This window comes from Ctenocephalides felis, unplaced genomic scaffold (genome assembly GCF_003426905.1).
Source record: "Ctenocephalides felis isolate EL2017-DRISC unplaced genomic scaffold, ASM342690v1 CF-g0.4_SCAFFOLD_01492, whole genome shotgun sequence".
In the NCBI taxonomy this organism is placed as follows: domain Eukaryota; kingdom Metazoa; phylum Arthropoda; class Insecta; order Siphonaptera; family Pulicidae; genus Ctenocephalides; species Ctenocephalides felis.
In genome coordinates this window covers 45,735,802-45,757,079 of record NW_020537646.1, presented here as the reverse complement: position 1 = coordinate 45,757,079, position 21,278 = coordinate 45,735,802, and the positions used below count along the sequence as shown (strand labels likewise).

Below are 21,278 nucleotides of genomic sequence, written 5' to 3'. Positions count from 1 at the left end.
CGTTTTCAACAACGTTGGATTACAAGTTTGACATGCCCCTTCGTTGACGCTGGAACAGTTTCAATTTATAGGGGTCACAAAATAACGAGGGGTATCGCACGGAGATAGTTCAAGTTTAAAGCAGGCACGGCAAAAATACGTAAATAAAAAACTTGGGCGCTGAAATGCTAAATGTTAAGTTAATAGAAAAACAGTCTCAAGCAAATGCAACTTTTTTTTAGTTTGAGACAACATTTAAACATTTTTTAAGAATTTAAATTTAGAAAATTCCAATATTTATAAAATAACTAAGGAAGTCAGATCTATTTTAATTTACTAAACATTAAAATCTCATTGAAATTTGAAATAAAATTGAAAATTTTCAAAATATTGAGTTTTTTTTAGAGTTTGCAATTATATATTTTAAAGTACTTGAAATTTTACACTCGCAGATTTCAAACGGTTTAATTATTAAGGTACCCTAGGGCAAGTTATAGTAATCGCAAAAAAATCGAAAATAATAGATTTTATTTTTACATACATGTATACGTTACAAGCTTCCTGAATAATTCGGCATACCTTAAAAAAAATGATGAATTTGTGTGCGTGTGTGTATATTGGCAAAGGCGGGTCCAACAAAAAGGGCAAAAATTAACCGTTTTTGAGATAATGAAGCATTTGATTAGAATGATAAAAAAATTTGATTGCTATTGGTGGGGACATGTGCTGATTAGTTTTTGGAAAAGGCATTCGCAGCTATAGCAATATATTTTGTAGATACGAAGCGAAAAGTGCAATAAATAGATATTTTTGGAGAATGAAGCATCCGATTAGAATGATTCAATAAACATTCGATTCGTATGGTAGGGAGACATGCAAGCTAGTTTTCAAAATTAATATTATTTTATAAAATTATATTATACTAGCTGTACCCCTTCACGCTTTGCCGTGATTTAGTTCAAATTAAAAAGTTGAACAAAGATGTTCAAAAATTTACCTATTCAACAATTTGTCTACTAATTTACCTATAAACCCGTTTATCAATCTACCATTTTACCGGCCTACAAATTTATTTGTCATTCCATTCTACATGTTTACCAATCAACCTGTCAGCCTGTTTATTCGTCTACATATTCGCCTATCTACCAGTTTTTCTCTCTACCATTTTACCCGTCCATCAGTTTACCTTTATAAATTCTCTAATTCACCTTATTTATTGACGCATTATAAAACAATAAAACTCAATTAATTCTACTTAAGAATCATCCTGGGACATCAACTAACATTTAAAAAAAAGAATTGGCCATATTGGTCCAGGCGTTATTGAGTTATGCGCTTATCAACACATTTTGCGATTCATTTTTTATTTATAGATAATATTTCAAAATTAATATTTTATTCGAATTTTGATATTCAAAAATATACAAAATTTTGAATTGCAAAAAATCTAAAACTTATTTAATATACTTGAAATTCATTCATTGATCAATTTTTGATTATTTTTATTCCTCGAATATTCAATTACAGTAGCAATTTGCTTTAAGGCACAATGCCATGCACCACTAGTTTTTATCTTTATCTATAATATGCGTTTGAAACGGAAATTTCAATCAATTTGCTTAAGATCGGAATTTTATACGCCATTAGCAATTCAATTACTTTGATACCATTTTGTCAATTGGTTGCAATTGGAATTGAATAAATAAATATATAACTTGAACCAGCTCTTGGCAACCGTTGACGTCAACAGAATGCGACAGACAGAGCGCGAGCACAAGCTATATGTTTTCTCTCACGTTCTGTTTTGATGCTCCACAGGGCATAGTAGCGTGCGCGGCTGGTTTTGCTGACGCCTTGGGACAGGGCCAATGCACGAAGGGGGCCATACTGCGGGCTGGCATACTGGAAATGATTCGCTTCATTGATGTGTTTCACCCGCAGAGTCGTCTCTCCACGTTCTTCGAATCGTGCGGACTTGCCGATCTGGTATCGTCGTGCAATAGTACGTACAACCCTAAGCTATTTTACCTTTTTCTAAATAAATGGTTTAGAGAATAAATAGAATATGAGTATAGGGTAACTGATTATTGAATACGTTTTATTATTTGCATTATCACAATAATTGTGTAGGTAAAATTTTGGTAAAGTGTGAGTCCAAACCGTTCGCTTTTAATATAAAAACTTTGCTTTCTGGAGAGATATTCGAGATATGGCACATACTTAGATACTTTCACTTGAAATTAAAAAAAGCATTATTAGACACCGCTTGTACAAATTCTTTTAAGAACTATTTCTTAACAAATTGAATAGACAGTTTGAATAGACCCTTGGCATCTATTTCTCATCTGCAGATAAAATGCATCATGATTCCAAATAATTCTTCTAATGATGATCAACAGTGATTATTTTCATTTTGTTTAAAGATTAAATAGTTTCATTAATTATAGTTAAAGAAAATAGTTATGGCCATGTTTGCTTCGTAAGTCTGGTGAAATAAGTTTTGTTTTCCATATGTTAAATTAGTTTATGCACTAACAGTTTTATCTATAAGCATTTATACTTATACTATAAAAAGTATATTTAAGCAATACTAGACGTCATAATGAATAGACGTGGTTTGAATAGACTTATCGGCATCTGTTTCTCATCAATATTCAAAATTAAAAAAAAAAAAAAAAAAATGAATAATGATTTTAAATTAATCCTCTAATCATTATCTCAGTGATTATTTTGAGTTTCAGTAATTAAATTCAATACAATTAGTTATAGCAATGTTTACTTTACAAGTCTAGTGCAATAGAAACCAACATCAGTATTGTGTAGTTTATGTTAGCACGTTAAAACAGTACAGAAATATATAGCTCTTCCGCTTGAAATTATGTAAAGTAAATTCGGTTTCAACAGTTATATCTTGAACATATCTAATGTCTGCGATTTTTCTCTATTGTTCTCTATATTTATGTAGCCCTAACTACTACGATACGATAATGATCGCAGCCGTCTCACTACCTTCGGTTCTAAATTCGTGACCGTTCTCTGCTTTCGTTTGTGAAGATTTCTTGTTTCCATACTACTCTTCACATGTTGAAGCATAGAAGTTTGTATTTTCTTGTCTCACAGCCAGGGGAGTTAACTCAGCCCTCGGAAAGTTTTAAACTTTTATTGATCGCCGGCTTTTATTGATATTGGATATATTAAAACAAAAATCCTATTTGCTAATTATATGTTTTCTCGACGTTTCTAGTCATTCTAAATCGAATGAGACCAAATATGGAAAGTATGTATGAATATGTGTGCATAGAGCCTTTTCTACTTTTCGTCAACGTTTCCTTAAAAACGGCTGGATTAATTTCAAAAATTTAAAAGCCATTCGATGTATCTCGATAAGGACTATCGTTAGTCAGCGACGATAATGGGCTAAGCCGTTTCTTTGTAATTAGAAGAAAAGTCAAACCGCAATTTTGAATCGATTTTAGAATCGAATAAAGTTTTTGGTAAAGATCGTCCTTTAATGTTGAAAAAATTTTGCTTGGTAATTTTGGATGAAACTTTGTATAACGATAGATTTCGTATTCTGAAATAACGTACTAAAATATTATAGGTTTACGATAGTCAGTTGTTAATTATTGTTGATTAAGTCGATTATTACATGTATCGGAAAGTTGTTGTAACTTACCCTAAGCCAAAATGCTACTGATTATTTTATTTGCTGGAATAGTTGGTCGCCACAGGCGTCTTTCTGAAGAATTTGCCAGAACTGGTAAGACAGTAGAAGAACTGGAGCAGGAATTACTGCATGGAAATCGGCTACAAGGCCCCCATATCGCCAGAGAAACTTATAATGCAATTGTTCACGAAGATTGTGTTAACAGGTAAAAGTTGTAAACTATAAAAGCATACAAAATTATTGTTATTGGTTCTGTGTTTTTATATAAAAAACTTAGCTTTTAGTGTATACGATAAAGGAAAATTGAAAATATATCTGCATATATTGAATAGTGAATATTAAAACAACATTTTCGTTTTTTTGGTTCAACTTACTAACATATTACAAATGTATAAGTGAAAATAAATTAAAAATCATAAATCTGTAAATTGTAAAAACCAAAAATATTAATATTATTACTTGTTCCAGAATTTAATTTTTTTAGAAAAATTATATTTTTCAAAAAATTAAAAAAATATTTTCCAAATTGTTCAAAAATTTCAATTTTTTTTAAGTTCAAAAATATGAATACAGTCTCAGACAATTTCTTAAAAATTATAAAAAATATTATTTTCATACTGCATATTATAAAATGTATAAGTAGAAACTAATTAAAATTCATAAATCCGTTAACTTTTAAAATTGATTATATGTTCCAGAATTTAAATTTTTCAAAAAAATATATATTTTTCATAAATAAAAAAAAATGTTTTTCTTGTACTGCAGAAAATATCAGTTTATTTCAAGTTCAAAATAATGAACACAGTTATTTGTTCAGTATATGTTATTCTAATTTAATTTCTTCATATATATAATTTAACACATCATTTTATTCTGAAAATTTCAATGCGTTTTAGATGTTTCTATAATATGCTATATTTTGCTCTCTAATCGACTTGAATAAGTTACTACAACAGCAAATTCAAGAGATATGATATAATCTATTTCAGTTTTCCATTATTTGTGACAGTCCATAAAATTTTCGAAAAGGAACTCCTTCCAGATGAAATTTTGAGAAGTATTGCTAGCCGCACTGAACATATGTGAGTAAAATAAATTATTCAAATGTATTGAAATCAGCATTTCAGTTTTGAATTCTAAATATGTTGCAGATTTGCGCCACGTCATATCGCCATGTTTTGAATAACAACAAAAGACTACGATATGCGATTAGCTGAATTCGTAATTTTATTTTTATTATTCATAGAATGCTTATATTTAATACACACAAAGCTATTTTGAATAAACATTCGCAGCAGTATTTTATTTAAATTTTAATCGTATTATTTTAGTATAATGAATACTATTTAAATTTCAAGAATATGCAAGTATTGTTTATAGATCGGAAAACCTCTAATACTTCTAACATATGAAAAGTTTAAAATTCAATTACCCACTGTAAAACAATGAGTAAAATTTACATTATTTTCTGATTATTATTGTAAATTTTTAACTTGTAAAAAAACTGGAAATTATACAAATTCAAGAAAAAAATATTTTCAAAACTTGATATTTTGAACATATAAGAAAATTATTAACTTATTTACAAATTAAATTTAAGTTAGTTAGGAACGATTAATAAAATAGTTAATTTATTTTAAATTTTATAGTCAAGTTATAAATTATTTTATTCATTAGCTCGAAACTATGAATATCATTATAAGTAAAATTATAATGAATTTCTAATTTCTGAAAAACAACAGTACATGTGAATTGTTAAAAATGTTAATTGCTAAAGGCGAGCTGAGCCTTGTTTGATAAACTTCTCAGGTTCAAACAATATAACTCATTGTATTATCTTTTATAAGTTTTGGTGAATGTTTAATTTAATTTTTAATGACTGTTTGGTTTTAAACGATTTTTAATTTCCACATTTAAAAAATAAAAAATGAATTTTTACAAGTCTTAAACTAAGTGGTACATAGCATCATTCCTTAATGTAAATTCTTGGAACTTCCCAAATCGTAATTTAAGATATCAAAAATATTGTAAAGTTTTTTCTGAAAATCATAATTATTTTTTAACATTTTTGATTTTTTTGAAAATTTTGGAAAAAATCGATTTTAATTTTTTTTTTTGAAAATTTTGTATTTTTTGAAAAGAGTTTGAAAGGAATTGGATACAAAATTTGTCCTTATTATTAAAATCTCTATAAAATATCTGATAATTAGATGTGCATATATCAAATGATCAATCTTGACAGCCAAATAATTTTTTTAACTTCTTCTATAACTGATAGACCTGCACTTCGTCATGGAAATCGGACGCTACGTCTTCTCAGAAACTGAATTGCCATTTTGACACTTTTTGCTTCGTATCTTCAAAACGGCTCGATATGCCTTGGTCAAAAACTAATAAGCACGTTTCTCCAACAATAGGAATGAACTATTTTTTTTTGAATCAATAAAATTGGCATATATAAACACATGCATACATACATCCGCTTTTGTTCTAAGATAAGCCAAAATGCTCAGAAGGTTTTAAAGCGTAAAGATATACAGACATTTTCATTTTCGATTTTTTTGAGATTACAATAACTTAACTAAGGGGAAATTAAAAACAAGTTTTATTATAAATAGTTTTGCAATTCGAATTACTGCAATACACAAATAATGATATATTGTTTAAGATTTATACTAAACTAGTGATGTATGGCATCGTGTTTTATGGCAAATTGCTGGTACTTCCCATACCGTAACGAAATGTTCGAGGCATATTAAATGTTTTCAAATAGATTATTATAAATGTTGTAACATTGTCTAATATTTATAAGAATTATAAAAACTGAATTGCAAAGATAAATTTATAATTTGTTTAAAAGATATTAGAACTTTAGTCAGAATTAAAATTAAATTCTGAATTATTTTCGATATACAAAGAAAATTTTTTTAAAAAATTGAAACAATTTTTTTTTTAAAGCGATGATTTTGTTAAAACAAGCAGAAAGTTCTTTGAATTATTCAAATCGGACGCTTAGTTCTCACAAAAACTGCCATTTTTTGCACATTTAGCTCTGTATCTTCGAAATGGCTGGGCCTGCATTTGCCAAAAACTAATCATTACTTCGCTCAATCATTACTAATTTAATGTTTTCTGGATCATTCAAATCGGATACTCCGTTCTCTCAAAAACTCGATTTGTATTTTCTGCACTCTTTGCTCTGTATTTCCGTAACGGCTGGACCTGCCTTTGCCAAAAACTAATCAGCACATCTCCCTATCAATAGGAATCGAATGTTTTTTGAACCATTTAAATCGGTTGATCCGTGCGCCCGAAAACGTCGACGAAAAAATGCCGACATACAAAACACACACATCCATATTTTCTGAGGTATGACAAAATGTTCAGAAACCTTCAAAACGTGAAGATATGCAAAAAAAATATTTTTGATTTTTGGCCCATTACTGTTACTACCCTACAGGAAGTTAAAAAAAACATTTAGCCAAATATAAATATTTTAATATAACCAGTTAAATACGGTAATTTTATTGAAATATTTATATTTTTTACAAAGTATTAACCGAATACATCGATATTCAGTTAATACCCAAACCAAATTTATCGGTTGATATTTATGTAATAATTTTATAGCATTATTAATTTCAAAAATCTACCAAAATTACCTGTAAAAATAATATTTACATTCTTTTAGTTAAAGTGATGGAATGGTTTCAGTTCCATTATTTACATATATAGCATAACTTATAAATAAGTAAATAATCGAAATGCCTCATGCTTAAACAAACAAAAAATTCAACAGCAAGAACGTTAAGCATAATATCTTAATGCTAATTACACCAAAATGCTTTTATCCGTTTCTAACACGAAGATAATTTATTTTTATACATAAAAAGTTTACATTCTTTCACCTAATCGCTGGCAGTGATAAAACATACAATTCTGTAATATCATTGTCGTTGTATGCGTGCTGTGTAGAGCTGTTCAGAATTACAAGGCCGGTATTTCCACGGTACGAGAGTTTAAATGTATTTATGTTTATATCTAGTCCCCCCCATATAACTGCACGCTCGTCGTGTATACTGTATACCGCAGCCGGCAACACACTTTCAGAGATCGGGCGAAACCATTCCGCAGGCGAGGGGAGTCCGCACCGTTATAACTTTCCGAGTTATCGTTCGATAAAGGCGAAGCTTTCGTTCTTTGACAACGAAGCAGACATACCCACGAGTGTACTCTGGAATAGGGATTTTAACATTCAGCTTTAATACAATGCAGGTCGTTCAACCGGATGTCGGTTGATGGTATTAATTACATTAATTTATATTCATGGTTAGATATAGTAGTCGAGCAGTAAAAGAAACTGTATACAAATTTAATACTATTTTAATTCTTAATATTATTCTTATTTAATACTATTTGAATTCTTCAGTTTTTTTACTAATTATGCTAATCACTAATTCTGAAACATTAGGCTAATGAAGTACTTGCTTAATGTAAATTATTATTTTTGGAAAATTTCATAAATAACGTTCATTATGCTAATTGTTTTCAAGGCTTTTTGATACAATATAAATTGCAGAAATAAATATTATTAATTTCCCGTAGAGTAGTTATAATAATAGCAAGAAATCGAAAATGAAATTTTTTGTATATCTTGTTGTGCCTCATCCAGCAACGGAGCCAACAAAATGTAGGTTCTTCCTGCTGCTAAGTATCAAGCTGGTACCAAACTGTGAAAGCGAATCAGTGAAACAGATGAAGACTTTTGATGTTTACACTTTACATATAACTTGAACACTGAACTTAAATATAATTCCATTGATTGCAATGGTATGACGCAATCATTTTCTAGAATGTTCGTTATATGTGAGTCAGAAACTACGCTTTACTTAATCGTAAGGCACAGTTTGTGGTTTCAAAAGGAATTTTATCAACACTTGCAAGGTTACTGCAAGCTTACAATAGCTATGAGTAATACTAACTGCGTTGTTCATATTCTGGCCGTTATATTGTAATTTATAATATTATTTATAATTATTACAAAGGGGTGGATACCACTACAATCTTTACGTTTCAAATGTTTCTGAACATTTTGACATACTTTAGTAAAAATTGATGTATGTGCGTGTGTGTCAATGTATGTATGTGCGGATACAATTTTCCGTCGACGATTTCGTGAGCACGAATCAACCGATTTGAATGATTCAAAACACATTCGATTCCTATTGATGGAGAGACGTGCTGATTAGTTTTTAGCAAAGTCAGGTCCGGCCATTTCGAAGTTACAGGGCAAAAAGTGCCAATAATAGTAATTCAATTTTTGAGAGAGCGGAATGTTCGATTTGAATGATTCAAATAATGTTTTACTTGTATTGACGAAATGAAGAACTCTTTGAATTTTTGGGAAGGCAGGTCCAGCCGTACAAATTTTATTTAGATTTCCATGGGTTCCGTACCAAGATTTATAATTTTAACCGTAAGACTACAACGCGGCGCTTACGCCCTTTGATATTATCCTCTAAAATAGCTACATCGGACAATTGCTTTGAAAAAAACATCTGTTTTCAAAAAATTTCAAAGTAAAATAAAAATTGAAAAAAGTCAATTTGTTTCAAAATATTCTCAAAAACCTAATATTTTCAGTTTTCAAAAAAATTTAAAGATTTTAAAAAGTTTAAATTACGGTATGAGAAGTTCCAGCAATTTGCTCTAAGGCACGATGTCATGGCACCACTAGTTTCTAATTCAATTCGACATATTTTGTAAAAAGTCATGATGCTATTGTGTTATATTGTGCGGCGTGAGAAATGTATTCAAGTTATAAAGTTATAGTTGCTATTGCTATTATCTTTTGTTCATCAGTTATAATCTTATATACTTGTTATCTAGAATAATATTTTAATTTATACATACATTTCAAATTAATCTATGCATCTCTAATTATGCGTCAAAATATAACAATAGTAAAACCCGGTTAAGACGATTTTTAAGAAATAGGAATAAAAACGCTTCTTAAGCGTGATAGGGACGTATGTTTTAAAATGCAGTGAGCGGCTTAAAGTCGCGTAATACGCGAGAAATCGTATTAAGCATGATCGTCTTAACGGGGTTCAACTGTATTTATAAATAAACCGTAACTTTAATGAGTTAGATTATTGTACTTAAATTAGAAATACTTTGTATCTTAAATTAGTTTATGTAAGTAATTTTTCTCTTAGTTTTTAGCCATAACCAAACCACGATTTTTTTTTAAAAAAAAAACCTATTTTCTAATTGTTGTTTCAGATAAATCTAAGAGAGTTATTTATCAGTTAATCATTCAAGATTCGGCAATATAAGCTATAGTTCCCACTGGCATTATTATTATATCTGTAGCCTGTAACGAGAACGTAGAATATTATACGTCGAGCGGGCCTCCCCTCGCACACAACATTGGTTTGGCCCATGCTTCATCATTCCGGCACACTGCGTATTAAACTATACCAACACTGACGTCAATTATTGAATATGTGTTGATGTTATTGCATTATTATTTGTGAATATATTCACGTATTGTTAATTGCGTGTTTTTGTGGAAACTTTGGAAATTGTTCAAGGCAATGAGGTTAGTACTTGCAAACTCAAATTATTATTATAGAGCGATAAGATAAATGACAGTAGTAGGCGAAATGATTGATATTATTTTAGGTTAATCTACATTAGCGCTGAATATTTTGATAGCATAAGCATTAGAAGTTAGTCGTATTATCTGTATAAATATATGATAAATTTTATCATATGACTAATAGATTAAATATAAAGAATAAAACGTAATTTTTGAATAAACAATACCCTTAAAAATCTATTATCATTTTGATGATAATTCAGTTATAGTTCTTTTAAAACTATATATAAAGGCCAAATCTACGATACAATAGACCGTAACATAGCATTGTAATGGTAACGCTATGTTACGCTTCTTTCTTCATATAAATTTGCAGTAAAAACTGGCCTAATAAAACCTAACCTAGAAAACGCAGAAAAATGTTATTACAACTGCCTCTTTCTGATGAGTCATGATAACACATACGTGAACTAAGGTCTGATCGCATAGCAAATACATAGCATTTTGACAGTTTGTTTTTGAAATTATATGCAAAAAAAAGATCTTATACATGTATTATAAGGTCTATGAAAAATGAGTCATAACAACGCTATGTTACTGTCTATTTTATTGGAGAATTGGCCCCATAGTTTATAGATTATACGCGTGTAAATAATTTTGATAAGAAAAAAGGAGTGCGCGTAAGGTTCACACGCGATTGAAGTAAAACTTATTTGCTACTGTTCAAGATGGCATTTGAGTAAAAATAAATACATCATATAACAATTTTGAATAATGTTTATTAATAATATGGTAACACTCGTGATGCACATATTTATTAGTGTCAACTATTATACACATTAATATAATGATAAATTATAAATAATATATTTAAAATAGCATTAAAAATATGTATAATATTTAAAAACAATAATGATTATGTTAAACAACGCCTTAAAAATATTGTTTTCGCAACTTTACCCATCATGCAATTGTGTTTGAAGAACTTCATGTAACTAAAATTAACATACATTCATTGACTGCTTGTATTTTTGTTTATATAATCTGATTATTTGAACAGCTGTAATATCTGTTTTGCCTAAAAAATATTTTCCATTTTAATAACTTCAAAGATTTATAGAAATTATGAATAATATAGAAATAATTTCGAAGGAACAGGGCAAAATATTAAGGAACAGTGTAAAATATTCTTCTGATTCATTTTTCATTAAATAAACATTTGTACTACGATGTAACTTTAAAATGTTTATTTATATATGCTGATTTGCTTGTTGATATCGGTACGCATACAACGTTGACGCCGGTGCGCACAACTCTATTAACACATCTCTATTCACATACGCGACGACTAATCACAATCGACCCGTATAGAAATAATTTCATCGAGAGCGAATGACGAATCATTGGCACTCGATTCTTATTTTATATGCCGTAACGCACTTCCGTTGCATTTGCACGGATTTACACCCTAGTCGCGCCTAAAAAAGTTTTACTTAAAAAAAAATTATAAATATTTTCTACGTTTCGTGGATACGGAATGACTCCTTCTTCAGGTACTTTAAACTATTGGAAATTCAGTTCAATTATTTTAGTTTGAAAAATAAAATCATTAAAAAATATATAATTTTATAAAACTTTGTTGTTATAGTAAATACTTTTAGATTTAAAGGTACTTTCTATAAATATACTATATTATAATTTACTTATATTATAACCCAGTTAATATCTGTACTGCGTATTTGTATAACATGTATATTCCGCATTGTAAATAATTCATTAGTAGGTCGTCGCATTATAGGTCAGGTATTAGTCATGAAAGTTATACCTATACCAATAACAAATTACATAAATCCATCATGAATAACGTAAGCCTCTCACAAAAGAATTTTGCTTTTGTATAGCGATTGCAACAGAACAGACTATAGATCTTCTGATTCTCCAGTATATTGAAATTGGGTGGGGATAGGAATTCCATCCGGGACAGTGGCCGCATCCGTCCTCTTCTGAGGATCAATACCGCTTGCACAACATTTTCTATTTGCTTTTACGTACTTTTTACGAAAGTAAACGTTGATAATATTGGTGTTCAAAGTTGTAGCATTTGAGTCGACATATAGATACCGGTTATAGAAACTGTAGAGAAAAGAGAACATTTAAAGACATTATAAAGTTAGTAATATATACAGGTAGATAGATAGATATTACACTTTTTTATTCGACGTTGAAATATGTATATTCTTGAAATGCTTATTTGCAGCCAAATAGTCTAAATAAAAATCAATAAATAATTAACTATTTATTATGTACGTTTCGACACTGTGTGTGTCATCATGCAAGTTCTAAACAATATTTTACAAAGTTTATAATATTACAAGATTACTAGAAGATATAACAAATATAAAAAATATCAACTCATACCAAACCATGAAAAAACATAAAAATTTAATGACATTGTTGAATGGAAAAAAACAAAGCAATAAAATAAAACTACAAACTAAAAGTTAAACGTTAAAATTATGTAGTTAATACATAGACATTACACTACATGGACTGCTAGTTCTCATATGTTTACCGCTGTATATAGTGCTCAAACATAGAAGGGTATGTGACGTCACATGTCTGAACGAATATTGCCGACGACAATCGCGGACTCTCCCGATTATTAATAACACTTCTTATTATTAATACCATTAATAACAAGTCATATTATTAATATCATTTCTTATAAAATTATTAGCCATAATAATTGCCATTATATTATTGTAATAAAAGTATCACAAATAATATTTAAATTAAATTAACTATTATGATAAATATTATTGAATATTATTAATAACATTTTTTAGGAATTGCCATTATATTATTAAAATAAAACATATGACATATGACATTTAATCAATAGGAGAGTCCGCGATTGTCGTCGGCAATATTCGCAGACATGTGACGTCCATAGACTTTATATTACAGGGACTCGGGCTGCCATACATTTCTCAGGTAAAAAATGTCAGAAGATGTTCTCTGTTAGGAGGGTAAATGTGCCGTCGAGAAATGTCAAGATAGATTAAATAAATGAATACGAACACGAGCGTTGCCGAGAACAGTCGAATGCTCTCGCAACAGAGAACACCTTTTTACATTTTGTATGCGTTCGACTAGCAGTCCATGTAATATAAGGTCTATGACTAATTCACATGATCAACAAATTGTAAATGGAAAACGAAATGCAAGGTCATGCCTTATAGAAACAACGGGGTTCACAAACGCTGATCCAGGGACGAATGCTTTGGAATACTAGCTGGTTGTGGTGATTCAAGGGTGGGAAAAAGACAAACAAAAATATAACAAAGTACATATTAAAAAATTAAAATTAAAAACGAAAAATATAAAAATGTAAAAAGTAATACGAGAATTTGTTAACGTGCTGAATGATGCACATACACAGGGTGGAAAGCTACATACTAAATAGTTAATTATTTATTGCTTTTTGCGTTGACTATTTGTCTGCAAATAAGTATTTCAAGAATATATATGTATGTATTTGTATACACTATTTGGCTTTAATAATAACATATATCTCTAACGGCGAAATTAGTTCAAATAAATAATATTTTATTTTAAAAAATATAATTATTAAGGTTATTTAAAAGAATATAATTATTTATATGTGCTAACATTAGATATGTTTCATTCAGCTAAAATAAAATGTTATAAAACATTGTATAAATACAAATAAATTATTATTATTATTGAGAATCATATTAGGATAGGAATATTGATCGTCGTTTATTTTCAATAAATATAACATATGACTACTAACACATGTTTAATAATAATCTTTCAAATCTCTAAAAATAATTTTCTATACTACACCAAGTTTTTCTGACAACGACTCATCGCCATAATTCATTGTCGTCGATATAGTTATATTTTACTTATGTTTCTGAAACAGTTTGTGCAACTTCTGTGTCGTTATATTGTGCAAATAGCATAAAATATTTTAGAATTGTATGGGTGAAACTGTATGTGTTATATGATTGAAAAAGGAAAAGTCTGCATTATAGTCAGCTCGCATAAGAACGAGAAAGGAGAATTTACTACAGACGACGTTGAAACTACAGACTTTAGGCCTGTATATGTTAAATTTTTGTATATAATAAGTTAACAGTTTCAAGTAGAACAAATAAAACTGTTATATTTCTACTGCATCATTCACTATTTTATGATCTCGTTTATTAATGCTGTTATGATTGCTCATGAATTTGATGTTATATACTAATGGTTATAATTTTGGTAATTAGCTTCACGTGTGAAAAGGTAAATACACGATCTCGTGATCCTTATGGCAGTCCTTAGCTAAATTGGATGTATGTATGTTCATATACAATTGTTGATCTATACTTTACAGAAACGGATCTACTGAACCAATTAGAATTAACATTTTATTTGCATTTGCGGTGTGAAGTAAAATTGCCAAAAATGGTTGCTTTGTAAGAAATAAATGTGCACATTAAAAGATTTTTTTGTTCTGATAATAGGAAGTATATTTTAATTTAATTTTTTTACAAAAGATTTGTTTAAATCTAATATTCATAATTTCAATATTTAAAAATATTTATAAAATTCAATCAAAAGCTTTTTTTTTTCAAATCGTCCCGGATTCGATACCCATTTCGAGTCTGATGTCGAGCAGTAGAGACATTTTTATAGTGATAGGTTTATAGATTTTTATAGTGAGTTTTATAGGTTTTATATTTGGAAATATAGATAGCAATATGTGAAAATTATAATTAATATGAGAAATTGTAATAATAAAATTGTTCACATAGAGATATTGTTTGGGTTGGCATCTATAAAAACCGACCTAACTAGTAGTAACTCATTAAAACAGCTCGAAATAGTTATCGATTAAAGGCCTGTTTTCTGGGCTGGTTAGCATGCTTGATTTTTTTTAGATTTCATGATGGTTTTTCAAACCGTTCAAATCACACGATGCGAGAAAGCTTGCTTGCTCTGAGCGATATTTGTTTTAGCTTGCTAGATTTTTAAATGTGATAAACCACATGTCAAAATACTGCTTCCCTATTGGTTCGAACAAATGAATCCATCCACAAAAATGGTTTCGTTGATTTTTTGGTCTGCTGCCTAGCATGCTGGGCATGCTGGTTAGGGCCGTGCGCTATTTTTAACTTCCTGAAGGTTAAGTTATTGTATTAGGCCAAAAATCGAAATTGAAAATTTTTACATTTCTCGACGTTTTGAAGGTTTCTGAACATTTTGGCATACCTCTGAAAAAATGGATGTGTGTGTGTGTATGTATGTATGGATACAATTTTTCGTCCGCGTTTTCGGGCGCACGGATCCACCGATTTGAATGATTCAAAATACATTCGATTCCTATTGATAGGGAAATGTGCTGATTAGTTTTTGGCAAAGGCAGGTCCAGCAGTTACGGAGATAAAGAGCAAAGAGTGCAGAAAATAGGAATCGAATTTTTGAGAGAACGGAGCATCCGATTTGAATGATCTAAAAAACATTCAATTAGTAATGATTGGGAGAAATGGTTACTAGTTTTTGGCAAAAGCAGGCCTAGCCATTTCGGAGATACAGAGCTAAATGTTAAAAAAAATGGCAGTTTTTGAGAGAACTAAGCGTCCGATTTGAATGATTCAAAAAATTTTCTGCTTGTTTTAACAAAATAATTGATTTTGTAAAAAAAAATTTTTTGTTTCAAAAAATTTTTTTTCAATTTTTTTTTTCAAAAAATATTTTTTTTTTGTATATCGAAAATAATTCAAATTTTAATCGTAATTCTGATTAAAGTTCTAATGTACCTTAAACAAATATGTTTAAGTTTGCAATTCAGTTTATATAATTCTCATAAATATTAGACAATGTTACATTATTTATAGTAATCTATCTACATTCAATATTTCTCGAACATTTCGTTACCTAATCAATTTTTTTTTACAAAAGCAATTGTTTAGTCAACACAAACAGATTTTTTTTTGAATCATTCAATTCCGATTCTTATTTCTCTCAAAAACTGCAATTTTTTGTACATTTAGCTCCGTATCTTCGAAATGGCTGGGCCTTCCTTTGCCAAAAACTAATAACCACTTCTCCCAATCATTACTAATCGAATGTTTTTTTTTTTTTTTTTTTTTTTTTTTTTTTTTTTTTTTTTTTTTACATGGCTGTGGATCTTGCGATCATTACGCCAGTTATAATTTTACATTATTGAGTATTTATACAGTAATTTTACTATTATCTATAAAACTATATACAATTTTATATAAATCTACATTATTACTAGATATTAATACTTGTGTGTTTACTGGAAATATAATATTTTTTTTTTGCAGTTTCTGATACATATTTCTTCTTGGATTCTCATACATTCTGCATTCCCAGAACATATGATCTAATGTCTCCGGTTCGTCACCACATTGGCATATATAATCTTGGATTATTCCCAACCTCCAGAGATGAATCTTGCACATTGTATGCCCCAGCCTTAATCTTGTAATTGTTGATACGAATTTCCTACTGCTTGTATCATTTTTGAACCAGGTTGTTTGAGATACCTTTTCTTTTGACAGGGCATAAATTATACCCTTGCTTTTTGTTGACGTTGAGAAGTCTTTTTGCCACACATCTATGCTCCGCTCTTTGATTAAATTTTTCAGCTCCAACGCAGGTATTTTTTCACATTGTACTCCAATTTGACCAGCTTCTTTTGCAAGAGTATCAGCAATCTCATTTCCTGTGATACCTGAATGTCCCCTGATCCACGTCAATATTAAAGAATTTATGCCATTATTTATTGCATTCATTTTATTTATAATTTCTATTATCATGTTATTTGATCTTCTATTTGGGTTCGCTATCGCTGATATACATGCTTTGCTGTCACTAAATATAATTGTTTTCGTGATGTTCTTCTCCCACGCATAATTTACAGCACAGTATATAGCCACCATTTCTGCTGTGTAATTAGACGCATAATTTGGTAGCTTAATTCTCTTACTAAAATTGTGATATGGCACAAATATAGCGCAACCACAACTGTACCCTGCTTTAGATCCGTCTGTGTAAATGTGTACATATCCTGGCCATCTTCTAGTCACATTATTTTGAAATTCTTTATTTTTTGCGGTATCATTCAAATGTGTCAAGTGAGTTAAATCCATATCCATTACTATGCAATATTTTGTTGATGTGTATTCATTCGTAAGATGATAAATTGGCAACTTTTTATTCATTATTACATCCTCTTCGTATGGTTTCAGCTCATAAAAGCTATTTATCAAGGGTGGGATTGGTCTATTTCTCCAATATATATTGGTAAAATGTAGCCTCGCTAATACTTCTAATTGTTTCGGTATATCATCACATGCTCCATTATATTTTTTTATTAAGAATCTATTTGATAGGATCTGCTTTCTAATGCTTAGTGGAGGTTCACCTGCTTCAGCTATTAATGCATTCGTTGGAGTTGATCGAAATGCCCCCAAACATGTTCTTATCGCCGAGTATTGAATCCTGTCCAACTTTTTTTGGATATTCGTTGAGAGTGCTCCATATATAAAGTAACCATAATCTATTTGTGATCTTATTAAGCTTCTATATATATTGAGACAAGTTTCTGGGTGAGCCCCCCATTTCATGCTTGTTATTTTTCTGAGAACATTTAATCCTTTTTCACATTTGCTTAATATATCATCTACATGCTTTTTAAAATTCATTTTCTTATCCAAATTGATGCCCAGAACTTTAATATTTTCTTTTATTTGTATCTCCTGACATCCTATCCTTATTTGTCTCCTAGTATGTTCTTTTCTGTGTCTGGTAAAGATAGCTGCAGAAAACTTATCCTGTGATAAATTCAGGTTATTGTCCAATAACCATCTTCTGCTCTCCTCGATAGCATTGCTCATCGATGAAATACATCTATCCATAGTTGGACAAGATACATACAGATAAATGTCGTCTGCATATTGCAATTTTTTAACATTCGGTTCTGTTACTACTTTAAAATCTGCCATGTATATATTAAACAAGATGGGGCTCAATATTGAACCCTGAGTGAGACCTTTGTTCATAACTCTAGGGCCAATTAGACCTGAGTCGGTTCGAATATATAATTGTCTAAAAGATAGTAAATTAATTATCACATTAATTAATTTGTGTGGTAAATTTAAATGTTTTAATTTTTTCTCCAATATATTGTGATCTACATTGTCATACGCCTTTTCTATGTCCATCGAGATTACCAACATATATTGATTATACGAATTGGATATATGTATATCATTTGTTAATTTGCTCAGTAAGTCCAACGTACTTTTCCCTCTCCGGAAACCAAACATAGAATTATTTAAAACTTCTTTATTTTCAATATATCTATCTATTCTCTCTTTTACAATTCTTTCAAAAGTTTTAGCGATGCATGATATTAAGGAAATGGGTCGATATGAGTCTATTTCCAAGGGTCTTCTGTGTGGCTTCATACATGGAACTATTATAATTTTCCTCCACTCTTCGGGAATCCAATTATTTGCTATGATTTGGTTGAATACAGTTAGTAATTCAATTTTTCATTTCCGTAGGCCAATTTTTTATCATCGTATACGGTATATTGTCATATCCAGGAGCCGTATTTTTCCTCTTTTTTAATGCATCCTCTAATTCCTCTAATTTGAAATTCCTTGTCAGTGCGCTTTCTTCACAATACTCCTATATTTTCTTTACGATTGTCCGAAACAAAGTCTGGTGCATAATTTTGTAATAGTAATTGCCCAATTCTTTTTTAATTTTTTGTGTTGTGTTTATAATGTTATTTTTATTTTTAAAAAGTCTAATTTTGTTCCAAATTACTGCGGGACTCATGTCCTGATTGATGGAATTAATGAAATTCAGCCAACTTTCTTTTTTCTTGTTTTTCAAAAACTTTTTAGTGCGTGCATTGATTTTTTGGTATTGTATGAAGTTTTCGTAATTACAATGCTGACGCATCTTTTTATATGTTGTTCTTCGATCTGAAATGGCTTTTTCGCAATCTTGATCCCACCATATCGCTGGCTTAAAAATCGGTCTCTTAATTTCTTTATATTGTTTTATATTTTTCTCTGCAGATTTTTCGGTAATCTGTATGATACGTTTATATCTCGCTGTTATATCGTCTGAGATTTGTCCTGTTTGGATATATTGCATAATATCTCGGGAGTATCCCTGCCAGTTAGCAAATTTTATATTCCACTTTTTTGTAGGGCGCGTTCTTATGACCAAAGGCACCTTTATCTCCAAAGTTATTGTTATAGGCAAATGATCCGATCCCAATACCTCTTGGCATACATCCCATTTAATAGTATCTATAAAATTTCCTGAGCACAGTGTTAGATCTATGTTCGTAGCACTCCTGTATTTATTTGCTACTGTAGTTGGACGTCCGTCATTAAGAATTAGTATTGCGTTGTCCTCTATGATTTCATATAACATATTACCTTCCCTGCTATTGTATTTGCTTCCCCTCCATGCCATGATGACAATTAAAATCGCCAGTAATTAAAAAGCTCATGTTGATTGTTGAGATAGTGTCCTTGATATCTGAAAAATCTAATTCTGTTCTAGTAGAGCAATATACTGAGAGAATGCAAAATGGAGTATCTGTTTTAATTATGGCGGCGCAATTTGTATATTCTCATTATTGTTGACTGAAGAAATTCCTCACAATTTATGTCATTTCTAACAATGATTGCTGCTCCTCCATATCCATCTTCCCTGTCTTTGCGAAACATTCGTATCCTCTGAAAGAGTATTGATATTCCGGTTTAAACCATGTTTCAGTGAAAGCCGCGATTGAAATTTCATTTTCATAAAGGAAATGTTCAATACTACTGGCCTTATTAGCTGTAACAGATCTGCAATTATTTGTAGTATTTTTATTTTTTTCCAGTCATTTATTTGTCATATATTATTTTTGTCATCTATCCATATCTTTAATTAACTCTTTCAGAATTTTTAATGTGGTAATCTTTTTTTTTGATATGTTAATAATTAATTCTTCGATTAATTTATCGAATGGAATTTCACCTTTCTCACTATTGTATGTGAGGAAGATTTTGTTTTGTGTTAATATTGTATTTAAATTTGTACCTGTTTCGCTCCTGTGTACTGGACATATTTTCGATTGTTTTGTTGTTGTCACCATAATTTGTTACGTTTTTGGAATTGCTATTCCTATATGTCTGTTTAGATATTGTTGTTGAAGGCTTCGTGGTTACAACTTTTGATTTATTTCTGCATGTTTTTCCTGCTGCGTATTGGGCAATTCAGGAAATTTCACTTTGTTTTCTGATTTCTTGGCATATGTTCTATTGTTTATAAATGCCCTGGCTTCTCTGAAACTTATGTTATTTTCGTTCATTATATTTTAATTTTCATATGAAACAAATATTTTTCCACTTTTTATCTATAGCTTGATGCTCCCCATTGCATAACGCACAAATCGGATTCTTATCTTTATTTACACAATCCTTGAAACTGTGTTCTTGTGCACAATAGCTGCCCTCGCTTTACCTTTACACTGGCTAGTCACGTGGCCATTCCTTGGCATTTAAAACATTGTGTCACTTTGTTGTAAATTTCGACCCTGCATTTGACAGCGTATATCGAAACACGGTCAGGTAAACTTTGACCTCTGAACGTTTATTACGCATACCCTTGTTGGTACTAATGCATTGTCTTGTTTTTTTTTTATTCTTCTAATATCTAAAACAGGAATTTCTGATTTTATATTTCCATAATATCTGATTCAGTCATATCGGTGTCGACGTCATATATAACGCCCTTTCCTAATCAACATAGAAATAGGTTTATGCTGTTAATTTCGTTTCCATAAATAATTTCTCATTAATTATTTTATTTGCAGCGTCATATGTATTAAACGTAATTTAATTCTGTTAATGCTATGGATTTTTATTTCTATAATATCGTTGTTATATTGAGGTAAACTGCTAAATAATATTC

General features: G+C 30.0%; 2 protein-coding genes across 2 annotated transcripts in view; both read left to right on the top strand.

The window, feature by feature from the left end:
* The first annotated feature begins 1,761 nt into the window (after positions 1-1,761).
* On the top strand, positions 1,762-9,996 carry LOC113371289 (glycerol-3-phosphate dehydrogenase [NAD(+)], cytoplasmic-like). The gene is made up of 4 exons (XM_026611920.1): positions 1,762-1,981; positions 3,698-3,851; positions 4,636-4,728; positions 9,932-9,996. The coding sequence occupies exons 1-4, from the start codon at positions 1,762-1,764 to the stop codon at positions 9,933-9,935; spliced, it is 471 nt and encodes a 156-aa protein (XP_026467705.1). The 3' UTR covers positions 9,936-9,996.
* Positions 9,997-10,169: 173 nt separating this feature from the next.
* The window catches only part of LOC113370244, a 44,128-nt gene continuing 33,019 nt past the window's right edge, over positions 10,170-21,278 (top strand). Inside the window, exon 1 of the mRNA XM_026610913.1 lies at positions 10,170-10,250. Within this exon, the coding sequence (XP_026466698.1) occupies positions 10,246-10,250 (5 nt within the window). The 5' untranslated portion in view covers positions 10,170-10,245. The remainder of the gene's footprint in view (positions 10,251-21,278) is intronic.

Excerpts from the sequence above, each read along its gene's own strand:
- LOC113371289 (XM_026611920.1), top strand. The coding sequence starts at position 1,762 with ATGTTTTCTCTCACGTTCTGTTTTGATGCTCCACAGGGCATAGTAGCG. Across the intron at positions 1,982-3,697 it reads TCTGGTATCGTCGTGCAATA|TTGGTCGCCACAGGCGTCTT; the intron begins GTACGTACAACC and ends TTGCTGGAATAG. Across the intron at positions 3,852-4,635 it reads CACGAAGATTGTGTTAACAG|TTTTCCATTATTTGTGACAG; the intron begins GTAAAAGTTGTA and ends AATCTATTTCAG.